This window comes from Morchella sextelata (assembly GCF_020137385.1).
Source record: "Morchella sextelata strain SCLS chromosome Unknown scls_2, whole genome shotgun sequence".
Lineage (NCBI taxonomy): Eukaryota > Fungi > Ascomycota > Pezizomycetes > Pezizales > Morchellaceae > Morchella > Morchella sextelata.
The window spans coordinates 1058804-1085967 of NW_025408617.1; the positions used below are offsets into that span (position 1 = coordinate 1058804).

The 27164-nt window shown below is 47.0% G+C and overlaps 7 protein-coding genes across 7 annotated transcripts; 4 read left to right on the top strand and 3 right to left on the bottom strand.

Moving 5' to 3' along the window:
- Positions 1-731: 731 nt before the first annotated feature.
- Positions 732-3178, top strand: H6S33_005534 (uncharacterized protein; the record flags this gene model as incomplete). Its single annotated transcript, XM_044836890.1, has 3 exons — positions 732-1367; positions 1436-1482; positions 1579-3178. 3 exons carry the CDS (start codon positions 732-734, stop codon positions 3176-3178), a joined length of 2283 nt encoding a protein of 760 aa, XP_044698843.1.
- A 3895-nt stretch (positions 3179-7073) lies between these two features.
- Positions 7074-7769, top strand: H6S33_005535 (uncharacterized protein; the record flags this gene model as incomplete). The annotated part of the gene is made up of 1 exon (XM_044836891.1): positions 7074-7769. One exon carries the CDS (start codon positions 7074-7076, stop codon positions 7767-7769), a length of 696 nt encoding a protein of 231 aa, XP_044698844.1.
- Positions 7770-9268: 1499 nt separating this feature from the next.
- Positions 9269-10114, bottom strand: H6S33_005536 (uncharacterized protein; the record flags this gene model as incomplete). The annotated part of the gene is made up of 2 exons (XM_044836893.1): positions 9269-9988; positions 10046-10114. 2 exons carry the CDS (start codon positions 10112-10114, stop codon positions 9269-9271), a joined length of 789 nt encoding a protein of 262 aa, XP_044698845.1.
- A 1953-nt stretch (positions 10115-12067) lies between these two features.
- H6S33_005537 (uncharacterized protein) lies at positions 12068-13450 on the bottom strand (the record flags this gene model as incomplete). The annotated part of the gene is made up of 1 exon (XM_044836894.1): positions 12068-13450. One exon carries the CDS (start codon positions 13448-13450, stop codon positions 12068-12070), a length of 1383 nt encoding a protein of 460 aa, XP_044698846.1.
- A 1574-nt stretch (positions 13451-15024) lies between these two features.
- Positions 15025-17274, bottom strand: H6S33_005538 (uncharacterized protein; the record flags this gene model as incomplete). The annotated part of the gene is made up of 5 exons (XM_044836895.1): positions 15025-15040; positions 15111-16385; positions 16442-16518; positions 16589-16684; positions 16777-17274. 5 exons carry the CDS (start codon positions 17272-17274, stop codon positions 15025-15027), a joined length of 1962 nt encoding a protein of 653 aa, XP_044698847.1.
- A 4144-nt stretch (positions 17275-21418) lies between these two features.
- On the top strand, positions 21419-21694 carry H6S33_005539 (uncharacterized protein; the record flags this gene model as incomplete). Its single annotated transcript, XM_044836896.1, has 1 exon — positions 21419-21694. The coding sequence occupies one exon, from the start codon at positions 21419-21421 to the stop codon at positions 21692-21694; it is 276 nt and encodes a 91-aa protein (XP_044698848.1).
- A 3040-nt stretch (positions 21695-24734) lies between these two features.
- H6S33_005540 (uncharacterized protein) lies at positions 24735-26856 on the top strand (the record flags this gene model as incomplete). Its single annotated transcript, XM_044836897.1, has 4 exons — positions 24735-24903; positions 24972-25236; positions 25288-25915; positions 25972-26856. 4 exons carry the CDS (start codon positions 24735-24737, stop codon positions 26854-26856), a joined length of 1947 nt encoding a protein of 648 aa, XP_044698849.1.
- Positions 26857-27164: the final 308 nt, after the last annotated feature.

Here is a 27164-nt window from a genome sequence, read left to right on the forward strand (position 1 = left end):
TGGTACGGGGATCCGGGAGTGGGGTTAGGGATGTACCGACCAGTCATATCACATAGAGGTTTAGTCTAATTGACATAGTATTAGATACGATTTACATACACTTATAAACTACTTCTTCGAGTGATTACTCTCAGCTAAAAGGTGCGTACATGCGTTCCTGTATATGTAGCTAGTATTGGCGAGTCAAATGTGCATGCAATTGCATCATGAAGCATCACTCGACTTATCACCACTGCCTAGCATAAAAGGTTTAGCACCTAGACTGAACTAGGGCCCGAGACCCAGGGCACTACATGTATTTTGCTAAGGACGAATTTAGCCATCTATTCCCGAGATAGGTTTCAGTAAACTTGTATAAGCAACCGTTTAATGGGAGAGGAGGTTGAAACAACATTGCTTTGGACTTGCCCTACCCTGATTGCCCCCACTGTCAAAAGCCGGTAGTCTACTTCACTGTCTCTTAACTTCACCTTAAACCCAACTCTACCACCACAACCACCCTTCTTCACTACCACCACCACCATCTCCTTCACCACTCTTTCTAACCACCTCATCCTATTCTCTATCATTACAACAATTGTAACCGAGGTATCTAAATCGCACCTCCTGCTATAAGTCGGTCAAGAATCCCCAAAATAGGAATATTAAGTTGTAACCTAAACTTTTTTTTTCCAAAGTCATAGTTATTCTGAGGGTTCACATACCTTGGTTCTCATAAGCGAATAACAACAATGTCAATCGTTGCTTCTGAGTACACAGGCCCTCAGCCTGTCCGTCGTGTATTATTCCCGCCGGCTATCCTTGAGGCAGAATATCTCGGTCCTCTTCAAGAGCAAGATGGCAAGGGGTATCCCCGTACGTTCGGTTGCTCCTCCACCTTGGGAGGTATTCCAGTCTTTTTGTTTGGTGATGTCACTGCCAAACTTCCTGGCCCAGAAGGACGACTTATTGGTATCGCCACATCTGCCGCATCAGTCGGCTCACATCTTGACCCGTTAATTACTCACTGGCCATATCCGAAGAACAGCAGTGCATTCCATAATGTAGCAGATTTCATTCCATTCACCGATATAGAAAATGAGCACAACGCCAAGTCAAAGAGTGAGGGTAAAGGACGCACAGATAGATTTTACCTTTGGGCTCGTTCTCCGATAGTTGAAATTCCATTCAGTGGCAATTTTGGGGTGATCTTTTTCACAAAAGGAAAAACAAGTGAAGACGTCGGGAAAGGTGACGAATACCATGGTGTTGGTGTTGCAGAGGTTGAAATGAGGTTGATAGGGAAGGGCAAAAGCAAGGGCAAAGTGGAAGAAGGTAGTTTTGAGGTTATGCCCATTGCCAGACGGCATGGTAACCGCATATTCGACGTACGAACCTCCCAATCCTATTATGCGGGAAATAGTCGGGGCACGGTAACTAATTCAAAATTTTTTAGAACACACACCCAAAGTGGGGGGATATTGCCTCGATTATCAAGGGGAGGTATATTTACTTGTTTGGGACTCATAAAGATAATTCAAGCAATAAAGATTTCCCAAGTTGTCCAATCTTTCTGTGCCGAGTGCCTCATCAACACAGGGCCTATCTTTCCCCTCAGAATTATACGTTCTGGAACGGCAAGAGTTTTGTCGCTTCCTCAGCTAAATGCAAAGAATCCCTCGAAGTCACGGGACTGCAGCCGGTGATGTTTGATCTAAGTTCTGGAACAATCTTTCATAGTACTCTGTTCTCCCCTGACGACGATGGAAGATTTATCATGATTGGTTCTGACCTTCTGGACGGAGGGAGGGTGCTTATAACACACTCCAGGAATATATGGGGCCCCTGGGAAGAGAAAGAGCTCCTTATTGACTTGGAAGGTTTCACAGACTTGGAATGTTGCACAGACAATCGTTCTCCCCAAAGCAACGTCTATGTGCATATTTGGGCAAGTGATCTTGCGCGAGGCCAGTTGCTTATAAGTTGGAATCGACAATGGCCTAGTGATGTTGAAATGGCCAATCTCCATTTTGAAATGATGGATGATGACAGTACAAAAGAGGCCGATTCCATCAATTCCTTCAGACTTCCTGATTCCACCCGGGGAAAACGTGAAGCAACTCAGAGAGCCATGGATATGCTTCTGGGGGAGAGTACTGCACGCTCGCAAGAGTACACCCCAGAGACTGGGAAAAGATTCTTGCAAATGCTCACTCATGACGAGAATGAAACTTGCTCTCATGACGAGATGCTTGAGTGTCGGCGAAAGGCGCTAGCAAAGTTATCCGGTGAATGTTTGAGGCAGATTCCCGACGGCCGTGAATCCGTCGAGATAGCGAACTTTGTCAAAGCTTTATATAGCAGGGAAAATACTGTTCTCAGAGGTGATAATAAAAAAGGAACTCGGCGAAACACCCCGCACTTCAAAATGGGCGTACTTCCTTCCATAGAAGACAATGCCCTAGAGTCAGACGAAGATCCAAATGAATCCATAACGAGCGAATACACAAAGAGCAAGAGCCATTGGTATGGAGCTGAGGAAACATCGAAGATCGACCTCAACGCAGCGTCTGGAGAGCCCGAATTCGAAGGTTGCAAAAGATACAACCAAGAATCCTTGTGTATCAGTGATAGAGTGGAGGACAACAGCCCACCAAACGAGCAGTCGTGGTACACTGGAGATGTAGACATCAATGACTACAGGAGATATAGCCTTCTTCCATCCCAGGCAGAATTTGCTGGTGATCCGATTTCAGAGATGGGAATCCCACAGGTTGTTGTTACTCAGACGGACGATGATGTGATAACAAGCCTCCAAGGTGCTAGAAGTGACCATGGTGATGACGAGTATTCTACTCCAGTTGACGGCAACTACTCCCAAGGTCTTTCTTTTGCAGAAGGTCGTCAAGTCAAAGACGGGAAGATCAAGAGCCCCGGTCACTTTGGTTCAGTGAAAAGGTTCTTTGGAAAAGTTTTCAAGCCAACCAAAGGACATTGGTCCAGAGACAAAACCTTCCATCAAAGCACCACCTCACTACAAATTCCCAATAAAAAGGGAAAGGGTCTGCACGTGTCTCATTTCCTTCGTGGAGCTAAAAGTATGGTCAGCTTAAAGAGGAGCCCAGTCAACGCTTCATCGAGTCAGACTGGCTTTCTTCAATCTGGATTCTTTGCAGAGAGCGCCGAGCCTAGAAACTAAAATATTTTTTTCTTCGACCAGGCTCTTAACCCTGGATTCCCACCAGGATTAAACGCTAGTTGTAGTTGGGCCTTCCACGATGTGGGGGTTTATGAATATTCTTTTTTTTTGTTCGTTTTCTTCCTTCCCTCTTATTTGCATGCATGTGCTTACAATTCAGGTTTGGCAATACATGGTCAGCGTGGCGTACATAAATGCAACATGTGACTATTGAGCTAATTAGGTATATCGGGAGGGGGATTTTTCGGTTTTCCAGTTTTCCGGTTTTGTTTTTCACTCATTAAATTTTTTTGTAACGCTTTATAGCAAATTTAAACCAAATTTCTTGGGTTAACTATGGGCCTTGGCTTCTTTTTGCAGTCGGCACCCCCCATTATAGGGTAACATACATGTAGTGACTGTCAGCAATCACAAAGCAGTCACAATACAAATTGACCTAATCCTGATATCGAGTGATCCCCCATGATTCTAAATTACCACTACCCCCACCATCAACAACTATCGCCAACACATCAGCCCACCCCGCACAGAACACATGACACTGAAGATCAATACCTTCAGAGCCCAACGCAGATCCCACACAAACACAGTCATCATAACTGAGCACTCCCAGCCCACATTCCCCTACACCACCAAACTACTGTACCTCAAAATAGCTTACAAACCCGAGAAACAGACATTACAGCTAACGTGCGCACGTTCTTATACGTACCACGTATTATGTGATTCAGAATGGTGTTATCGGCATTGAAAGAAAGGATGCTAGCCATGTAATACTAGAGCAGGGGCGGGCCGGGCCGGTGAGGTGCATAAAAATAGACCGAGCTTTCATTGGAAGCATATATTAGAAACCCAGCTCAGAAAGGCCATCAAGCGCCATTCTTAAACTAGAGTACTTCATTTTTACGTACAAGACGATCTGTGTCTAGTTTGATTTTTTTTTTTTTTTTTTTTAGTTCCACCCACTCACACTTACCCTTCCCACGTATCACCTACGTCCCTATAGCTGCCTTGTAAGTGGAGTCAAGCCATTCCCATTTCTATTGAATTTAAGAGACTGGTTATTCTTGTATGTACAGAAAGTACACCATCCATCCTCAAGGAGCAGAAATTGCGGGGGCCCCCGGGTCCTAGCATGTCGAGTGATATCTAGTGACGGACATCGAGATCTATGTGCATTGGTGCAGTGGATAAGCGCGGCAGCGAGATAAGCGGTGAATGAGTGGGGAAGCCCGTATCAACAAGTGACGCAGCCCGTTGATGCGGAATTTTGTGGCTTGATCCGGGGTGGAGCTGAAGCTTGTATTATTGGGTCTGTCGGCGGGAGGTGGTTGGGGGTGGGTGTTCAGGTATTGATCCGGGCGCGCAAATTTCTGATATGTTCATCCCTGATCGAGAATAGTACGAGCTGGCGAACTGAAGATCTCCCTTGAGTATATTTCGGGTACGCCATAATACTATACATAGTACATACATACATACATACATACTCGTAAATTCATGACGTTTCCGGACACGACTGCTATTGCATACCATATAAAAAAGCGCCAAATCCACCTTTTGTATGTCATGCAATATTGGTCGTGTTCGGAAACGCTATGAATAGACGAGTACATAGAAAACCATTGAGGATGTAGGCGTTGCGATTGTTTCAGAAACCGATTTACCGGTTTCTGAGCGTGAGCACACGACACATACAGCTGTCTCTCGGTATGAGGAGTAAAAGCACAAATATGGATAGTGTCGGCATTCAAAGGGAGGAATCTGTCTCAGTACTAGGATGATGAGGTTTGCTGTCTGCACCCCACTTTTCAACGTAGATCAAAGTAGATCCCCGGTTTTCAACCCGCAAAGCCTGTGAAAATGGAATCTGACCATTGGTCATATACAAAAGAGTGACTGAGTTCAGGCTATATGGCTCCCATTGCATTCGGCCCCTTACTGCCCGACAGCAAAGCAGCAGCCACTTCGGAGACCCCGGGCTTGTCCCCCACCCAGTCATATTATCGATGCTCGGTGAATGAAATCCGGTCCAGGTACCGCATACACATATACATAGCTTCGTACCACGATGCAAATGCAGCTCCCCCTCGGGCCTCGGCCATGCAGGGGAATGGTTTTGATACCCGGTGCTTAACTGGTCTTGGTCTATGTCATTCTAGATCTGATCTCAATAGTTATTTATCATGCCCTTATCTGCGACCCCCGAGGAATTCGGGAGGTTTCCAAAGCTCCTCTGGTCAGAATAGAAGATACGTGCTATCCGCGGGTTCATTTAACTTGATTACTGCAGTTTTTCGATTGCCATATATTTGGAAATATCACTCGGTCGTTTGGCAAACCCCTTGGTATAGTCAGTAATTAGTGATCTCGATTCATCTGTGTCTATATAGTTCCGGTCTAGGAAAGAGAAAACCTTCTCTGAAACAGTGGTACGTATGGGATCTCGTTTTTCTTGACATATATCCGGCCGCAGCTTGATAAGAAGGGAGCAGGTGTAACGTGTAGGTGCTCAAGGGGAGGGATGAGAATTTGTGTTTATGCAACCTTCCATTCTTCCTTTTGATTTCTTCCGACGAGGACGATAGTGCTTGGTTACCGGTTTGAATCGAGAATAACCCCTGATAAATATTCCTTGATCAGGTAGGCACCTAGATGGAATAAGCTTAAAGCTATGTATGATTGATGCGGAAGCTCAAAACAATCAATGATTAATGACATGCATAAAGTACACACCTGCAACTAATCTATATCATCAATTACCTCTCCAGGCCAATCAGAGCCGTCCGGAGAAGAGATATTTTTTTGTTTCGAGCCTTGACGGTTTACATTCCGTGAATCCGAAAACTCGTTCACCCTCTCTGTCTCTCCCTCTCGCTTGCAAAGAAAGTGATATCTCTCCACTCTCATGCGGGACCCCTAGCTAGATAGCCCACATCCACTTCCGATTAGGGAGAGTCAATCGAGAAGGAGAAAGAAAGAGAGGAACAGGTATGTAAATCACTCCAAACAGACAGTTAGAGTTAGATCAATCATACTCTGGCGGGTTCCTCGGTTACAGCACAGGAACGGACAGCCGCCACCACCACCACCATTACCACCACACACGACATTCATTGGTAGGCAGAACAGCTGGTTGTTTTGTAGAGTTGTGTGGGTAGATGGACGATCCCTTGTGGACTTGAAGTTCGGTTAGATGTAGTTATGTAACGCCGTGACAGAGCTGGTTGGCGTCAGGCTGGCTCTTCGCTTAGTGGTTGTCCTTTCCCAGACCGGAAACCCGGACGATAATGAAATAAAACCTAACCCTATTTCAATAGCAAACGGCCACAGTGACCATTCGTAATGTTCCAGCACTTAAGCGATCCACATCCAGGATGCTCGGGACCTGAACCTCGCTTAACGCAGGGTGGTGTGTGGAGAGAGAACTGTGAGAGAGTGGGAAAGGAAGGGGTTGTGTATTGATGGACACGAGCGATAAATAAATAACGGCAGTCGAGACAATGCGACCCGAACGAAAACTGGGTGCTGCGTGTCAAGCCGGATCGGTTTTGTGGGAGTATATAGTGATGGTTCTCGTAGCCTTAGTGACTTGGAAAAAAAAAAGAAATCTAGTCACAAAAACCCCCACTCTGGAAAAGAAAGAAAAAAGAAACACCGTGCTTTGGCTTCAGGAAGGACCGGGATTCGAAGGACACTAAGCAGTCAACTGAAAACCCATATACACATACCTTAGGCCGGCCACGGTTATATCATACTTCCGTACTATTTACCTTTCACATAGCACACCCCAAGGTCTATCGATACTTCCCACTTAACAGTCGGTTTGAACAACCATTTACCTCATCTCACAAAACCAGCAACAAATCCCCAAATCTACAACGGATATCCGCCCATGTCTGCCACAGTGTCAATCGACCAACTCCCCGTCGACATTCTCGTTTCCATCCTAAAATCTCTCGACTCTTTCTCCACCCTCCACTCTGCCCTCCTGTCTTCCAGAGCATTCAACAACACATGGAAGCACAACGAATACGGCATCTGCCAGTCCATCACACGAAGGCTGATCCGACCAGAGGCCTGGAATGATGCTTTACGGCTGATGCGATACCACCTAGCATCCCCGGGGAATAACTTGATAGGCAGAACCCAAGCTGCGCAGCTGATCCTCAACAAACGAAAGATCGACGTCTGCCGTGACGCTGTCATCTCCAATGCCTTCAGCAACGTTCCCAACTCGCTCATGTTCGGCACCCCTCTTCTCGTGGATATGGTACCTGGAGGCAGTCGGTTCGAGGTGGCATTCTATCGGTGCTGGTGGTATAGCGTCAAGTTCTTTGACAAGGAGAACGGGGACGAAGCCTTCAACCCCGGCGATTCGTTCGAGAAAAAGACGGCATGTCTAAGGGGTTTGGAAAACGAGAGTGTGTTGGACATGGAGCAGTTGTTTCATATATTCACGGACCCGACATTGAAGATGCCAATTCCATGGGTGGTAAAGGGCTCTGTGAGTCAGTCGAGGTTTTCGGATGTGCTCTGGCAGTTGAGGGTGAAGGTGGAAGGGTATTGGAGGAAGAAGTGTGGGATTTAAAGTGGGGTGATGAATCGACGAGTTTGAGATGTTATAATTGTTGTTTTATACATCAAATGCCTACCCAAAAACGCTATCAGTACCGAGTAGTAAATTTAATATAATTTCATCTGACAGATACAGAGTGACCTACTATTGTATTACTAGCTGAATGTTCTCTTGGTATAGTACTACGGTCATGCAGATGGAGACCGGTCGTCCATCGGGTGTAAATAAGTTAGCAGCTAGCATAACCGAGTGGGTCTATCTAATATTTCTCTGTTTCAGCCTGGAGCCGATGATGCGAAGCTAAAAAATTGTCTCACCAGTACTTGCCGGATCTTACAATGTTCAGCTTTGAACCTCAACCAATAAGGCGATTGTGACGGCAGTTTGGCCCCTACACAACCGAACCAGTCGAGTGATGAATCATGATCCTTGGTAAGACAAACTAGGACAAACATGGTTAGATAGATCTGGTTCAAGAAGCCCTTTTCAGTTGGAGGCACTCTCCACGGAGATAGGACCAACCAACCACGGTGCAAATCCGCCAAATAAGTGTGATTGATTGATAAGGCTTTGTGAAATCACTAACCACGTAGCCTGTCGGTAGGGGAGCTCGAGAGAAAAGGCAGGAGGAAACAATAGAGAGGTCCCGCGCCCGGGGTGATAGTTTTATAGTTCCGTAACTATTTTGACAATCCACCTGGCCCGTGCTCTGGCCGCCTACGCGGTATCTCGGTTCGAATGTTGGTTAGACGTCACGAGTTCAATACTTCAGTACATTTAGGTTCTTACAGGTGTGTAATATAGGATGTACATGTAGGTATACCAAGCCCTGGCTTGAGCAAGTCTAAGCTACTACGTGACATTGTGTATATCAAGGGGCTCGCTCGCGAGCTCGACCGAATGAGTGGCTCCAACAACTCTTGAATGCTTGGATCGAAAATCGGAGGTCCAGGGCAAATAGTAGCTTCTATATATCTGTTTGTGCTATATATATACATATATATGCGCATGTCTCACTGTTATTAATTGCCATCCCCCGGTTGTGTTGGTTGATTGCAAATCTTGCCAGAACAGCTAACCGCCTATCAAAGCAACCGAGTGCTCACCCATGATCCTGGTCTTTTTTTCAAATTGCACTAGTCAAACTCCAAAGGAACCAATCAATTCATAACAACGTCTTCTCCTTTTTATTTTCATCTCCTCATCACCGCGTCCCAACTCCTAAAAATGCTATGTATGTATACTAATGCTTAAACAAAGAAAGAAAGAAACAAAAAACAATGTCGCGATCATAATACAAGAGAGAGGCGTAAAACCAGTTATGCCAACCCAAACATAAAAAACTAAACAAAAAAAATATCGTAAGATGTACTGATCGTTATAGATAAACAGAAACTCATAACAGAAGAAACAAAAGAAGGCATCATTGTCATAGAGATATAAACAAGACCATAAGAAAGGGAATATAAAAATTCACAAAAGAAAGAAGTAATAAACAAAGCAAGGAGCATCTAAAGCCTGAACTTTGCGCTCCTCACCATTCTCCTCTTCGATCCACGGGCCACCATCTCAATGTCCATGCAAGACGAATACCACTCCTTAGCGACCTTTGGGTCCGGGTTCTCAGGTCCGAGGTGCTCAGAGTAATCCCAAGCCCAGTAGACCGTGTAGAGCGAGCCGACCTTGACATTCTTCGGGATCGTAAATGTGCTCGCACAAGGTAACCCGTCGGGCGATTGCTGATGCCTCAAAATCCCTTCTGGGGTCCTCCCCGCCGGGTCATTAAACTTCTCGACACAAGTTCCATCGTCGAAAGGAGCAGTGCTCAGAAGGCAGCCCCTCCCATCCCCGCCAGTGCAGTCACTGGTCCACTCCATAACATCGGCGAGCTTCTCGTCCACCTTTGGCTGCGAGGTCCCATACCAGTATACAGTGCCTGAACTGAGCTGGCCTACGGCCGGCAGTGTGACGTGGCCGTTCTCAGTGTAGTTTCCCTGGACAACGTCGCCTGGGCTGGCTTTCAGGCGGACAAAAGCAGCGTCTTGGGTTTGGGTTCGCTGCTGGGGCATGCAGGCGAAAGCGGTGCTGGGGAACAAGATGGTGTTACTGGCGAGGGCATCGACGCGGGCTGGGTAGGCACGGATGTAGCCCAGGCCAGGCTGGGGAGTGGTGGGGTCCTTGAGAGCTCTGCTGACGTTCTGGATTGGGCCGATGACCTCGAGACTTTGGACCTGTAAAAGTAGGTTAATATCATTTAATATCAATGGAGAGGGGAGGAAGAGGCTTACCCAGCTGTGGCATTGGACGCTGGTTGCCAAAGTGGCGATGATGGTGGTGATGCAAGCTGAGAACTTCATTTTAAGTTTTTTTATATGATTTTAATAATACAATCCAAGTATTCGTAAAAATGATTCGTTTCGTAAGGTTGTAAAAAGAAGAATCGTTAAAGAAACCGAAGGAAAGAAAACAAAGAGAAAAAAATGATCTATCAAAGATCTTCGACCAGCGTGTGAAGTGAAAAGAGAAAGGAAAGAAAAGACCTGATTGTTGTGTGTGATGATGAATAAAAAAAAGCTGTATAGAGGGGTGGAAATCAAGTATATATACTTATATCGCACCAGAAGGTATATACTATGAGAAGAGTGAATATACGCATCCGGCCTAACCCATTTGGCCCGTTTCAATCTCGATAGGCCAGCAGAAAATAGACACACCCGATACTATTGCTATGTTTCGCCCGTCGATCACGGAGGATTAACCTCGATACCATATATCCAAGACATTCTGCTTCAGCAATGCGATTGGCCCGGACAATATCGACTAGAGATCTTCGGGAAAGGTTCGAACTGAGCGAGAATGACGATCCTATTGTTTTACAGCAGCTCTCAGTGAACGGGCAGGGAACCTGTGAAGGATTGAGACTGTCTTGTGCTCCATGAGCCGCCAACGGTTGCGGGTAATGAGTGAATAACGATAGTCCATGCATCCTCCACCGTCCCGCGAGGTACGTCCATAGTTAGGGTTGGGGGTATCATGTGGTCCGCGCTTCAATCACCACACACCGCTGCCGTGTCCAGAAACAACGTCGTCACCAGAGAAACGATATTGCATTAATAATAAACATCAACCAAACCATTTTGGATCTCTGAAACGACATCATGAGGGCCATCTCGAATCGCTAAAGAATCTGCATCCAGCCAGGCCCTGTACCTCTCTCTTCTCTTCCTCTTTCCCTTTCCCCGCGAACCCTGAGTTTGTCTCCCTGGCAAGAAATATTGCCAATATGGCCAAATACTAGGACAGGGTCGACTGTGAATAAACACGCTCATTTGCTTTCCCCAGTATTTTTCTCCCAGGTTTCCGCAAGGCGCGCGGCGCGTGTAACAATACTAGGTACTACAGACTTCCCGACACACTGGATACAGCACCATAGCAGGGACCTAGGAGGTGCGAAACGGAGGTTTCTATTTTTCGGATTAACTGAGAGACAGAGAGGAGATGCACGTCAAGGGGATCTGCGACAACACCTCATCTCGTACCTTGCATGGTGAAACTTTTCCCTTTTGAGGCGGCTCCCCTTGGCACTCATGAAACGGCGGGGAGCACAGCCTCATGGATCTTTTAGCCTCAAGGTTTCTCCACGCGCCGCCACAGGGTGAGGCGGACACGCGAGAGAAGGCGATAACCTGGTAATGATTGTTTGATTGGCAGAGACAAGAGTTGGGCTCCAGGCACAGCGGCCAGGTCATCCGCGTCATCAGGGCAGCATCTCGATATCTATTCTATGCTTCCGTTTTATCTATCTTCAAAGACATTAGGAAACGGCTGCTCCTGATAATGCGCTGGCGTTCCGAGTTTTTTTTTCTTCTTTTTTCTCTTGCTTCAATCAAAGCCTTGATCAGCTCCAGATACCGTTGAGGTCGCGACATCTATTGAGTCGAATTGCTCAAATGTCCACCGATCAAGATTAAGAGCGGCAAAAGCTTCCGCTTTGGTGCATGGGCTAAATATAAACAAATTTCCACTTTCGGTTCTTCGCCCTGCTGGGTTGGGTAGTATTTGCTTCCCTTGGGCGCCGCGAACGCTCACATTTTTTTTTTTTTTTTTTTGATCAAGTTCTATTGTTTCTAGGTACAAAGAGTCGCATAAAGTATAAACTATGGCGTAAAGACCTATCCCCGACCGACTATTTTTCCACCTATAAAAAGCTTACGAAGACAAATGAAAAATTATGAAAGAGGGGAAAAATCCTTAATGGGGCCTCCGAGAACCTAGTCTCCTGGAGGTAGTGGCGGGGTGGCGCGGCGTTTTTATGAGATTTCCATCGCGGTCTGGGGGTTGGGGGGGGTCGGGGGAGTGGTGGGTTTCCTGCTGGGGCAGGCTGGGGCGAAGGAGCGGTGGGTCCCGTTGCAGTTGACGCACTTGGCGGGAGAGATTTCGCAGCAGTTTTCAAGAGGTGCCGATGCTCCTTTGCACGTGGCAACTGGGCAGCGGTGGTCTTGGAGCTTGTGGGGGAGGGTGCACAGGGGGCAGGCGACGGGAGACCTGCATCCCTGGGTAGCGTGGCCGAGTTTGCAGCAGTTCCTGCATTGGGTGGTGGAGGATGCTCGCCACATGACATTGCAGCGTCTGGGGCGGGAGAAGAGGCGGATGGTGGTTCCAATGGTTGCTGCCTCTTCCGCCGTCACGGAGACGATGACAGAGGTGGTGGCCTTGGAGGAGCGGGAGGTTTCATCCGTGTTTAGGAAACGGACGGCAGAGGGGGTGATGCCAACGGCTAGTTTAAGTGCGGAGGGCAGGATCTCCTCTAGGCATTCCTGGTTGGGGAGCTCGTAGAGGGGGACGCCATGGATGGCGAGATCGACGTTGGTGGGAGCGGGGCGGAAGGTGGTGAAGGGGTTTTCCGGGGAGGCTACCTCCACGTTTAGGATCGTGGTGAGGGCCTCGAAGAAGGGTGTATAGACCGTTGATGGGACGGTGGGGGGAGCGGTAACAGATACTGTGCCTCTGTTGTTGATGGTGACGGAGAGGGAGGTGACGGGGGCGACTTGGTGGCTTCGAGCCAGGGCTTGCCCGAAGAGGCGTGGGAGGGTTGCCGACAGCCTTTCGGCATTGGCGATGGGGCTGGGGGTTGTCCTGGTGGCGAAGAAGCGGCGGTGGGCAGACGGTAGGGGCTTCGTCTTCGGGGCGGATCCTGGGGCCGGGGCTGCGGCTGCCTTGGCTGCCTTCTTGCTGGGGGGGTTGGGTGGGTTGGGAGTGGATCGAACCACTTGTGCATACATGGGGGTTGCCCTCGGATGGGCAGGCTTGGCGGGCGGGGTAGGTCTGTGGGGGGCCTGGGGTGTGGGAGGGGGGAGGCTGGTTCTCCCGATGAGGGTGTCCAGTTTTTGGACGATGAGAGGGTCTGAGGTGGTGAGAGCAGCCTTGGGGGCTGCGATTGACTCCCTCAGGGAGGTGATGTCGTCTCCTAGCTTGGAGACTGTTTCAGCGAGCTGTTTGTTTTGATGAATAATTCCTAACAAGAGGAGGGTATTCATTTGACTGGAGTCGCGGTGGTCTCTGGCTCCGGTTTTTTCTTCAACCTCGGTAGAGAGGGAGTGTTTGAGCTCTGGAAGGCCAAGGACCTTGTCGAGCGAGCTAAGGTCGACTACCTCGAAGAGGGCCTTCCTTAGCAACAAGTGGGCGACCGACATGAAGCCGGAATGGTGGGAGTTTTTGGTGTGTGAGAACGGTTGTCACGTAAAAAGAGGAGGTTGGTTTCAAAAACCAAGGAAGAAGCGGGGAAGAAGGATGCGCGAACGCTCACATTGGTTGGTGCTCCAAGTATACATCTGAGGAAATGACAAAGGGGTCATGTTTCATCTGAACATCACCTATTCTGGAAAATATAGTAAAGATTCTAGGCTAGGCGGCAAATTAATTACTCCAAAACCTAACCCCAAATCTAAAGAGAGCGAGAGCGAGCGAATCTGCTGAAGATAAGCACTCTAACCGTTATTGGACCCTTATGCGAGCGCGTGCTGGAGACGAAAAGGCAAAGCTTCCCGGGTGAAGAACGTTTGGGTCAGGGTTTCGGCTATTTTTTGCACCTGGTCCAAGCTCCGGAGTAACCTTGAGCTGAGAAAAAAAAAAACAAAGCACCTGGAATCACTGGCGGAGAGATAATCCGTGTCTACAAAAAAAAAATTTCTCAACCACTCCTGTATACTAGAGTTCCTAAACTATGCACAGCAGCAGAAACTGGAATATGTACATGTAGTATCCTCATGTTTAGGATATTCTTCGTACTAATATGTATGCTCGAGAGTATGGATGTGCTTTGCCGCGAGGAGCTTTAATGATTACTTCCCTCTTGCATGAAGGCCCCCTACACGATAATGCTCAGAAGCTTAATGCCCGATAGATAATCCGCTCAGGGTATGTAGATCATGGATATTGGGCCGGATAATCACTGTGTTGTGCATTGATTTTCTGTGCGACCGACGTTAGACGTCAGCTAGACAGACGCCCCCACGAGAAACAAACTGAGCTCTCAATTTAACTCGGGGCGGATTCCAAAGGCGGACGTTGGTAGTTGATAGATACGGAGTAGAGAATATAAAGATGTTTTTGATGATATATATGCTAATCTCCTTTGCCATGTCCCAGGCAATGTCTGTGTTCTCGAGATCTGTGGTGTTCTCTTGGGGTGTCCTCTTGGGTTGCCTCCCCCCACCGCTCTTCTCAGTCAACTACATGTATCCGTGCCGTGGGAGCAAACGTAACATTCCGGTCTAGTTGTGAATTCTGAAGTGTACCAATATTTCGGCCTCTATTACCCCACTTCCGCAGATGCTAAGAGGATCGAATCGAACACCTCCTACTCTACTGAGAGCTCGGGCAGCACATCACATACTTAGCAAGAGTATCGCATTTTGGCAAATAGTTTTTTTTGCTTCTTCACTACCCTTGTTGATTCATCTACTGCTGGTATCTAAACGACCCTACAAAGATGGAAACCATTTACCCACAGGCGCGCACATAACTTCATCCGAACAGATGTGCACTACACATGATATTACAAAAAAGAAAATCCCAAGCTAAAGAAATCCCCAAACAAAAAATGGTAAAGAAAATCTAGAAGAAAAAATGAAACCGCAGGAATAAATCCTTTCCCTTAAAACGTTTGGGGTAAAAGAATAGACACCGCTAGAACATGGACGCTTTTTCGGATAAGAAAGGCGCAATCCCAAGGAAATGCACATTATACAACGCTGGTGGGTATCGTTTAATGTTCAAGCAGTCTATTACGAATTTTGTTAGAAAATACTCAAAAGGGGGGGGGGGGGGGGGGGGGGGTTGGTAAGATCTCACCTCAAGGATCCTTGAACAACAACGTTCTCGAGAATACTTCCATTAGGAATATCGATTGTGCTGCCTTCATTGGCGACAATGATAACAGTGCCCTTCAAAGTCACCTTTCGTCCCAAGTTGACAGCTCCAGTGATTGTTAAATGATCAAGCTCAATAATCCTAGGGATACTTGAGACTCTCTTCTGGAAGTCTGAGACCTTCTTGAAGTGGCTTCCCAACTTGATCAATGGTGCAGGGCCGAATCTGGCAGAGTCCATAACCAACTGACCGTGCTTCATTGAGTATAGGTCAGACTTGACAAGCATCAAGTCAGAGCAGGTCTTGACGGGCAAGAACCTTCTGCGGGGAACGTTGACACCGTGAGCGTTCTTGAAGTGACGAATCGCAGCGCCGACAGCAGTCTCGAGCTGGACAATGGAGATATCAGACTCGCCCTTCTTGTCGCCAGCGAGACTCTTGAAGTTGGGGATGATTTCAAGCTCGAGCTCATTGTTCTCGACAACACGCTTGATGGCCTTGAGGTTAAGCCAAATGTTGTTGGTGTTGAAGTATCTGAACTTCTTGATAGATTTGAAGTCCTGCTCGTGTTCCTTGGGAACTTGGGCAATTTCAAGAAGACGGACCGTGCCCTCGTAATCAATAATTGTACCACCCTTGACGTCGGCCTTTGTCTTATCAGTGAGTTCCATGATGTACTCGGCTTCTGTTTCCTTCATGTGTTCGAGAATGCTGAGATCAACAACAGCGCCCAAGTTGTCAACGTTGCTAAGGAAAAGGTATTCAACTCCGCGCTCGAGCAGCTCATCAAGGATACCGGAGTTCTGAAGAGACTCGAAAACATCACCGTGACCAGGGGGGTACCAGTCGGAGATTGGGGAATCGATGTCCTTGGAGACAGGGAGGAGGGAATCCTTGAGGACACGGGGGTAGCGGGACTGGTTGAATGTCAAGATGTCGACATTGTGGCCTTCGTACTTCTTGATGATGTTCTGGGTATCATCATCGGTGTTGAACGAGTTCATCAAGACAAATGGCACGTTTACACCATATGTGCGGTTGAGGTACTCAATTTGTCGGACAGAAAGATCAAGGAAGGACATTCCCTCACGGACTTCGATCACGGACTTAGGACCAACGCAACCCATGGAGGTACCAAGACCACCATTAAGCTTGAGAACAGCAAGTTTCCCGAGAAGGGCTGACTTCTCAATAGTTGGGAGGGTGTCATAGGCAATAACCTGCGATGCCTGGGGGGGCTGAATACGTTCCCAGTCACTATAGAAAAACGTAAGAAACCAACCAAATATAATGGGGCAGTCAGAGTAGCTTACAGAGTAGTACCCTTAGCCTTATCTGTAAGATAGCGTCTGAAAAGAGCGAAGAAGTTGTCCATCTCAGTCTCAAATTTCTATTGGGGTAATATAGTGTTAGGTCCTGACGTCATAATTGTTGGCCTTGGTAACGCGATAACTTCATACCTTCTTGGCTACAGGGTCCTTGACACCATCGGCCATCTTGTTCAGGGCATTTCTCATCTGACTGGCAGCCACTGAAGTGGAAGTGTTGTCAAAAGCCTAAAAAGATATCAAGATTAGCTTCTATCATCTGGTGGCATCAAAACAAGAAACCCCTTCCCCATCAGTAATTGGGCTGGAAATTAACTTACGAAAGCAGATTGGGTCTTTCCATGCCTCCTGGGCTGGGGAACACCAAGGCCCCCTTCATTGGACTGGGGGAAAAGACGCTGAGGAAGGTTCTTGAATGAAGTCATATCTGGTTGTGGTGTTTGAGTTTTTTCTGCAACTGGTTCAGGAGTTTCAATTGGTTTAGGAGCTTCGGATATTGGCTCAGGGGCTTCGACGGCTTGTTTGGGTGATTCAACAACTGGCTGGGCTGCTTCGACGGCTGGCTGAACTGCTTCGACGACTGGCTGGGGTACTTCGACAATTGACTTTGGAGTTTCAACTATCGGCTTTGGAACTTCAGTAACTGGTTCGGCGACTGGCTTGGGTACTTCAACGGCTGGTTTTGGAGCTTCTACAGGTACAGAAACTGCAACAGTTGGCTGCTTTTTAACTTCGACGACGGGTTTCTTGGCTTCGACGACCGACTTTTTGCCTACGATGACGGGCTTTTTCTGTTTGCGAGAGAAAAAACTAAACATTAGAAAGCTTCCAAGATGAACACTAGACTAGAGAGGATATAGATAGATAATCAAGCATAGGGAACTAGAGGCATTTATATTCTGATAAAACGCCTCTAAAAACATGATGGGCATGATGCAAACTAGCTATTGACGATTGATAGATCGATAGAAATCGAAAAAATCGATAGGTACTGATAAAAGCGGGGGAAAGCTATCTCCGCCTAAACGCATGGAGGGTAAAACAACTCACCACTGATAAGGGTGAAAAAGGACGAGATGGGGTCCTGGGAAATCGATGATGCAGACGATGGTTTGCTGAATGTTGCAGGGGAAGGAAGAGAAGAAGGATGATGATGATGAGGAGGAGGGGAATAAGTAGTAGAAGTAGGGAAGAATTGAGAAAGCCTGGTGGACGTTATGAACCCCGAGAACAGTGAGGGGATGAATTTCGGAATGGACCAAGATGACGAAACGAGCAGCTAACTTTCTTGGACAAAGCTCATAGGCACACACGGACGCTGGAAATGAGATACAGATTATGCTTGCTTCCACGCATGTAATTGGCTTAATACACATAGCTTTCTGCAACAATGCGTATGCACTGCAAAGCTGTATATTATGGTCACATATTCAAAATTTCTTCCTATCATCCTAATTGAGCATTTCTCTAGAGTACAAACCCTCGAGTTTACACGTTCGTTTTCATAATGTTTGTTGCTTGATCAAACAAACTGAGTTCTCAAGATTTCTTGTTGCTGCTCAGCGGCAACCGAATGAAGTAGGATTAGCAATGTCTGGATCTTGGCGCGCAATGGCTGCAGCATGCCTGCAGGGATATGGATAAACCCACCAGCAGGTGGGGAAAAGGCAAAAAACCGGTGTCTCAGCCGACAGGCACCCCGCCAATGGCCAACTGTATGCTAGTTGGTAACGACCCCTCTTCACTGTCTTTCGATCCATACAATGCCTTCCATCCTACCAAAGAGCCTCTTCATAGGTTTCTTTTCAAACCGGCCACAGGAAGCCTTTTTTTCATTTCTTTTTTGTATTTACTCCGAGATCTTTTGCCTCTCGGGATGCAAAAACGCTCAGTTTTTCCGCACCTGCCTGCAAATGTGCTGTTCCGTAGGAGTAGGAAAGCAGACACGGAACGGAGCTAAAGCCACAATGTGCCGATACCAAAATTAGCTCCCAGCCCGAGTCCAGGCCGTGCGTTATCTGAAGCTTTCTTCTCGATTCTCTAATTTCGTGGAGAGAGGGACCGTGGTTGTAGTCCATCAACCATTCGCGACAGTGCGTGACATGTGCTGGCAGGCAGATGTGCTGGCATGGCCTGTCTGGACCTTCTCGAGGATGGGCTGAAGATTTCGGACTGATGCGTATGTTGCGGACTGCAGAGCCCGCAGCTGCAGGGCCGGCTCACGACGCGTAAGACCTAGGGGAGGATGAAGCTTCTGCGGGCCGCGCCTAGAGTGCTTTATTAAAAGTACTCTACATGCCAAAAATGGCAGTTAGTCTATGTACGCATGTAGATACAACATACAAGTACTCTGAGGCTAAACCGGGCATGAATCATGATCAATTGTCAAGAAAACCATTTTTATGGTTATGCTGTTTATGTGTTGAGGAAACCAAACAAACCTACGAGGATAAAACGGCTAGTTCTCGGTGACTTGTTACACCCGGTGGTAACCAAGGCCGAGTGACGTCCCGGGATCGAGAGCCCAATTGAAAGGCGTGCACTATTTTTTCTTCTTTTCACGACAATCGCCCTTTATGTGCTCGCCCGCAAAATCCCTCTTCAGAAAACTCCAAGAGATGACAATTAAACAAGGGTATTTACCCCTGTTGATTAAAATATCCCTACAATCTCCGGGCCTTTCTGTTAAAAATTCGGTGTTTCCCATTGGATGAATACATTAACTTTCAAAAAGATGCCAGATCTGTCATTTCTTCAGAATGTAAATGATATATCGTGTTTGCACAAAGCTTAGACCACGGGTTAAATCTCGGCGCCAAATCCTCGTCTTGGATACCTCACATAAATTTAAAGCGATTCGCTTGCTTCCTCAGATCCAGGTTTGCATGCGTGCAGTCAGTTCCCGGTGCACAGTACTACATCCTCGCTGATTGCCTAAATCGTATTATTTTCTTTTCCTGGAAAGAATGTAGCGGGTAGATACCGAGATTAGAGTCCCGGGTAGATACTCACATTATCATTTGAGCAGGGCATATGCAGATATCAATATTGTAGGTTGTCCCTCCGTTTTATGCTTCATCTCTCTTCACCTTTTGCAACCTATCATCTACATAATTGAACCCGAGCTATATTTGTTAATTAGGATCAGTTTGACGATTCTTTTACGGCCGATATCAAGTGTCGATCAGTCACCCTTTACAATAGGTTAGGCCCCATATAGCTAAGTTATCTTGTACAATTTTGAAGCTAAACAGCCTTTATTGCCAGGTCTTTGGCCTTGAAGCGAATTTCTAGCTTTGGGAGATCTTTTCAATTGTCAGATGGATTAAATCTTTAGAAAGACTCGTGGTAAGCTCAGCTTGATTGTTCGTACTATTTAGGCATTGCTTGTTGCATTGGAATTGGAGGTCTAGGGAGTTACTTTTGACAGCAGAACTCGCCGTTACGGTTCAACCTAGATGAAACGAGAAATAGGGCGGAACACTAAATTCAGGACCACATTCAACTATCTGGATTGTATATATAATTCTTCGGCGGCAAGTTCAACGCCGGGATTCCAGTAGCGCAAACCATTCCAAATGATGTTTGGGGTTGAACTTTTATCCTGGTAAGGACTAGTAATGATAAGATAGGGGCTCTGGTAAACTCTAATTATAGTCTCATATTAGAAAATGTCTCAATGATTGAGCTTGTTCCAACGTCCTTCCTTCGTTCCAGGCCTATGGATAGGCCGTAGCTATAGTGGCACCTCTGCGGGCCCACGCCCCAAATTTAGTCATTATAGGTATACAAACCGTTGGCCCCATATTCTTGGAGAAATAATACTTATAAGTTTGCTTTCCACTTCTAAGGGTTGATCCAGTTATATTAGTAACTATACTGTGTGCATATATGCACAAAATATCACTCGGCTTCAGCTTGACAACATAAACGCCCTATATATGTACCCGGCCGCCCGAATTTCATTCTCAGTTAACGTTTTAATGGTCGATACATCCAATTATCTAATACTTCTACAGGAAGTCTGTGCTCTTTATATTTAATCCTCTCATCATCAGGGCTAGGGTTATCTGAAGACAGTCTGCAATACCTAAGTGGGTATACCTATTACCGCTATTTCCTTCCCTGTCAAATGAGATTGGAACCTTAAGTTTGATCCAGCTCTGATATGACCATGTTACAACGAAAACCTTTGCTCTGTAGTAGGAACTACATATATCCCTGGGTATTAATCCCCGGACAATCTGCCGAGATTCCCCCGCCGCATGCATGAGGCTCTTTTTTCAAGAACCCCTCCTTCGTCATTATATTACCCCACTACGTACTTGTAACCTTCTGTCTCCAAGCCTTTGATGTCAATCGTTAAGCTGAGGACATCTCCCCGAAAATATCCCTTGAGAAAACCTGTTTCTATCATAGCTCGGGCGGCAAAGAGAAGAAACTTTCTAAATGTATGTGTCAGTTGTGCGGCAAATTTTCACCGTAGACGCACATACCAGTGTTTTCCCGACAGGCAAAACTCTGTCGATGGCGAAGACACAAATACTATGTATCTTTCCCTTTCCTCGGGCTTATCCCTCTCTAAATATTCGCGCAAACGTGCAGATCCGCCATCATCATCCTATGCATCGGATATTTCCGGGATAATCAAGCTTCTCTTATGAGATAAGGCAAAACCCCTCCACTTTCGCGTTTTCAGTGGTGGCGTATCGGGAATGTTTGTTCTTTAGCAATCTACGTCTTGGCATACCCTTGATGTCCCTCTCTACCTTCAGTCTTCCGGTGAAGCTTCTGGCGTCCCTGTGTTCGAGTCATCAACCAACCGCCGCGGACAAAACAGGAATTATCCCACGGGAAAATAAGAAAGGTTGCTATTTCCCACGTGTTTGTCTAAATCTACCTCTAACCCCACTCACTAATCAATCTCAAACGAAAAGAGTCTCAAGTTTGCAGAAGTTCATTATGGCGTCGAAAGCTCCACCAGGAACCTTCAAGATCCTATACTTCTCCTCCGCTACTACCATTACAAAAAAGGACAGCGAATTTCTTCCGGCCCCGTTAGCTCTGGGAAAATTATTCGATACTCTCGACGAAAACTATTCGGGGATAAAAGCGAAGGTCTTGGGTTCTTGTATGGTTACAGTGAATCTGGAGTATGTGGATATCGAAGAGGATGCAGAGAGGGAATTGAAAGAGGGCGATGAAGTGGGAATAATCCCACCAGTCAGTTCTGGATAGAAACTACAGATTCAAGGCGAAGACGAGGCGAAATTGAAGAAGCCTTTTATTCGATAAAGCATTGAGGAAGAAATTCTACCTACAATTGGCCCGTTTCAAGTTCTCGGATTTTACTATAATTGCGCTAATACCCGATTACGATCCAAGTGTCTTACATTTCCCAGACACTATTTACTACGTGTGAGCTTCGCTTCTTCACACACCTTGGCCCGGTAGTGTTGTTGTATGCGGTGTATACCAAAACCACCAATAAATTCCACTGGTCCCAAAATATGGGTGGATAACTCCGCCACGGACAGACCAGAGAGAGCTCCACGTCTCGAGCCATACAGACCCCACGATCCCCGTTATACGCTAGTGTATCGTCCTCAGTTCTTTGATCTACAGCCGCCGTGTCCGGTGCGGCAGAGCTCGAGCAATCATTATCGACTATTTCGGATCATCTCACGCACGACTTGTCTTGCTGTTGCTGCCTCTCGTCATCCCAACCCCATCCATCCTTATGCATGGAACCGGAGGTACTTTTCTGCCGTCTTAGTGGCGGTCGCCTGACCGTTTCCCCGGGAACTAGTTACATACCCTCAATTGCGCGTGGTGCAGAATGTGAACCGTCTCTCGCTCGGTATTCGCTAAATTGCCGTGACTGAGTCTCCTTAACGTTGATGGTAAGTGGGTGTAGAGCAGGCAGAGCAGAATAAAAAACCGAGGAAGAATTTGGTGATTGGATATGTTCTGACGGTATGTTGATGAAAGAGTGATCCAATTCACGCATCTGTCATGAATTATCACTCGCATTAGGCTTTCAAAAGGTAAACCTTTCTTTTTCCTGATCCTCGTGTCTCAGGTATAAAGAGTGCATTTCAGATACCGCAGAAGCTCGAAAAATTGGCTATCTCTGGCCAGGGACTATCTTTCTAACGATTAGCTAAATGATATCGATCTCCAAGATTTTCCCATAGAAGTAACTTTGATCAGGCGCTAGCTAGCCAAATTTTTCGAGTTTTGGCAGCATATCCAAATATTCCAACCTTGGAATACTGATTTCCGTTTGCACAATGTGCTAGAGTACTAGAGTACGCTACAGCCCTCTAGCTTGGAAACGTACCCCGGAATACTGCATGCTGGTTAACCTTAGAATTATATGGAGGTTCGAAAAGCTCTGATACTTCAGCTGAGATAGCAATACTTTCATTTTCACTAATTCCAACCCGTCCCGTATATATCTCTTGAATAGGGATGCTTTATTTAAAACTCCATCTAGAAGGGTTAAGAAACACAGACACAAATCACTGCATTTCTCGTAATTTATGTCACGTCGCGTCACGCTGTAGGAGCAAGGAGCGAGGAGCGAGCGCGTATGTAGCTTCAAGGGAGCGCGGTATCACATGACGCCGAGCTTCCTTGCTTGCGGCGCACCATTCTAGAACCACAACAATCCTTCTTTCGCGATAAACCCGGATCCTTCCCCTCTCAAACGACCAGAACACACTGGGTTGTGCGCCGAAAAAGCTCCGCCATCGCGAGCGAGTATCAAAGCGTTGGATCTTCTTCAGCCGGGTAGAACTACCTCGAGTGTTCGAATGTGCCGCGCCCCCACATGGACGCTGTAAATTCTAAGACCCGGGAGAAAGAGATCATGATCGAAATATCCTGTTTATATTGCACTTTGAGGAACAACTGGCAAGTGATTTTCAGATCACATCGAAGGAAGATGCCTACATAAATGCTCTCTGACCAGTTGAGAAAACGGATGAGTCGGGGCATGCCGAAAACCGGGAGGGAGTAGAGTATTCCTCCGATGGCTATGTTATTTTTGTTGTTAGTGGTTGTGCACTGGTGGTGGTGGTTGACAGGTCATCTTTGCTGCTAGTTTACTATTCGAGTCCAAACCAACTTATCTCCACAAGATGACTATGCACGAGCATTTTTTGTTTTGGAATCAATTTTCTGGTGCTTGCTGCAGACCCAGTTCAGCTCAGAAGTAGTTACACAGGTGTTCTCTGACTGTGATACCACGGCGCCGAGGGACGCGCCTTTCATGGCTTATATATATTCTTTTGTTTAATTGGAAGTCTCCTCATTTCTCGAGGTCAAAACATTTTGGGCATAATTCACCGTAGGCAGCCAATTCTCGCGGGCCTGGATTGCCGTGGCGCCGTTGTTCCGCCAGAAACCATCCATCTCAGTTCAATTGGACCAGGGTTCCTGCGTTTGGACTGCACAGGATATACCTACCCAGTTAGCCAACAGTTTTCTCAGCTTTGCAAAGCCGTATGTATGGTATCATGTAGGAGGTACCTATCAAGTTCCAATGCAGCACGGCGGGCAGCAGCTTTACCCACTCTGAACTGTAGGCAGAGTACTTTCTAACTTTGCTCTACCTCTACTCCACCTGCCATAGGTGTTCCACCTACCTTCTCTACCCACAGCTAGGCACATTTAGGTATTCTGATACCTGCTGCTCCTGCTCCTCTTCTCTATTCAGGGTCCGAAATGTACAGCTTTACATCTGCGCGTTCCCGAATGCCGATGTCTCGCTTACTGGAGGGCGGGAATCTCAGCCTCCCCCGCAAATGAAACAATTTGAGTGGAGCCACGAAGCGGCAACACACCCGCTAACCACGCACTGATTGTCACCAACAGCAACAGTCAGTAGCATGTAGTCCAACGAACGGTGTTCACCCAGTCTGCCGGGGCCCCTACCGTCCGGGTCCTGTAAAGAGACACGCTGCACGCATACAGTCTCTGTTTTTCGACGTGGAGGCAGGGTGGAGTGCACGTAACTTAGATAACGTGAGACCAGGTATTGGTGATAATATGATCTAGTGATATTTAGAGTGAGTGATTGAGTGATTGATTAAGAAGAGTGGAGGTTGTTGAGAGACACCAAGAAACTCTTCACGCGACCTTGCTTTTTTGCCCTTCTTCTTCTTCCTCTTCCCCTTCATATTTCTTCCCAGTTGTTTGTCCTGTCCGTTGTTTTTTTCTTTCAACAAACACCCCACCCTCTAAGAATCTACATTACCAGTCCTCGAAAATCATGTCTTCTACCACATCAGGGTCAAGAAATCAAAGCCAGCACCACCAGCCCACCCGCCCAAAGGCACCAAGTTCAAAGGCTTCATCCGTTGACACTGGATACTTTCAAGAAACACCAAGGCTCAAGAACCAATTCAAAGATGATGTCGCTATCCAACGGATTCTTTCCTGTACGCTTCCCCCCTTTTTCTTCGTATGCATGGTATTTGTTCAACCAGCTAACAAATATGTCAACAAGTATATCTCTCGCCCGTGCTCCTAAAACCTCTCCACAAAGAACTTGATTCACTTGCCTCAACAGCCCTTTCGCCAAAGGTTCTGGCCTGGCTTCGGGATGCCGAGACAAATCCGCCAACACTCGAATCACATGACGCGTTCGCCAACCGAAACGAAAATCTTCGGACATCCGTAGGCTGGCGAAAACTGTCAGAGCTTGGCGCTCACGAGGGAATTGTAGCCGAAGGTTATGAAGGGAGATATGGAAGGATTGGACAGTTTGCAAAGTACGTGTCTTCCGTTCCCCCTTAAAATATCTTGGAGTTTAACAATCGTAGGTACTACATTCTGTCTCCATCATCCGCAATTACTACATGCCCATTTGCCATGACCGACGGTGCCGCCCGTCTGCTGGCACAGCAAATCCCGAAAGCGCCGTCTTCAACCCAGGGCAAAGTCTTTGCGAATGCCCACTTTCGCCTGATCTCGCGTGATCAATCAACGAGGTGGACAAGCGGCCAATGGATGACTGAGCGTCCACCAGGATCAGAGGTTGGCCGTAGAGAGACGATAGCAGTCTATTCCCCTCTTACAGAGCCTACAAATTTTGATGACGTTGATGAGCTGGGACCCTGGATTATCGATGGCTACAAGTACATCACCTCGGCAACAGATGCCGACATGACTATTCTACTTGCGAGGACAGCAAGCGGGCTAAGTGCTTTTTATGCGCCAACAAGATTGCCCAATGGTGATAGGAATGGAATCAAGGTTGTGAGGTTGAAGAAGAGCACCGGAACAATGGCATTGCCTACTGCCGAGTTGGAATTGAATGGAATGCGGGCATGGCTGATCGGAGCAGAGGGCGACGGTATCAGGGAAATAAGTACTGTATTAAACGTTAGCAGAATCCACAACTCCGTTACAGCGGTGAGCTTCATGAGGAGAGGTTTGGCAATTGCGAAGGTATGTTATTGTAACCTTAAACTACTGTGACAAGAGTACAATACTGATGGAAATAGGCATACGCCAAGGCTCGTGTTGTCGCGAAAAACAGGCCGCTCTGGACGATGCCTCTGCATTTGCGGACGTTAGCTGGCCTGGAGCTACTGCACAGGGCTTCAACGCACTTGACCTTCCTCACTGTCCACCTTCTTTCAGTTATTGAAGACTCCGCCTCACCCACCTCCATCAACTCCTCAGGATACTTATATGTACCTTCGTCGGCCTCGGCGATTCAGCTTTTCCGCATATTGACACCAATGACAAAAGCTCTCACTGCAAGGTTGGCCATGATTACTTTGTCGGAATCCGTTGAAAGCCTGGGCGGAATTGGACCCAATGAGACTGAAGAGCCCATGAACATTGCCCGTCTACTACGGGACACACAGGTTTTGTCCATCTGGGAGGGCACAACAAACGTCCTCATCACGGATCTAATTAGCGTTTTGAAGCGAACAAGTAGAGCAGGAGGGGAAGGAAGATCATGGGAGGTTATTAATGAATTCGTGGAGGAGAACCTGGGGCGCGGCGGAAGAGCTGGAGAGGCCGGAGAGATCCTAGAAAGATGCAAGGTTGTTCTATGGAAAGAATGGAAAGAATTTGAGAGCATTCTTGACACGAGGAGTAAGGAGGAGCTTACCCGTTCTGGAAGGGCTGTTCTCTGGAGACTCGGCTGGGTCATCTGCGGTGTCCTTCTGATTATGGATGCTAGACGTGACGGAGACCGTGTTGCAACGGACCTGGCGAAGCGATGGATCCTAGAAAGGGGCGGCATCTGGGGTTGGGATGATGATAGAGGGGGTGAAGAGGAAGAACGACGAGTGGAGGACAGAACAGGGGACGACTGCCTGGTTGTCTTTGGAGAGGAACTTCCAACTGGCGCAGAAGGACGACCTAAGTTGTGATTGTACTTGTATCTGCTGATATTTCTCATCTCATCACAGCATTTTCATTTTTTTATTACAACAGGCGGGCGACATTCCTTTTTTAATTTCTTATATCATGAAAAAACTACTGCATGGCGGGGTATGATAACGTTAAGACGAGCATTTTAAACTGTGTTGTGGGAGGGTGTTTTTTTTTATTTATTCATTTTTTATACCATTCATTTTACATTTCATTGTTATACTAAACTGTTTTATTTTGCTTTTGCGAATTCGAGTACGTTAACTATACACTTTCCTTGACTTTGTGTGCTTGTATGTCTTGTTGT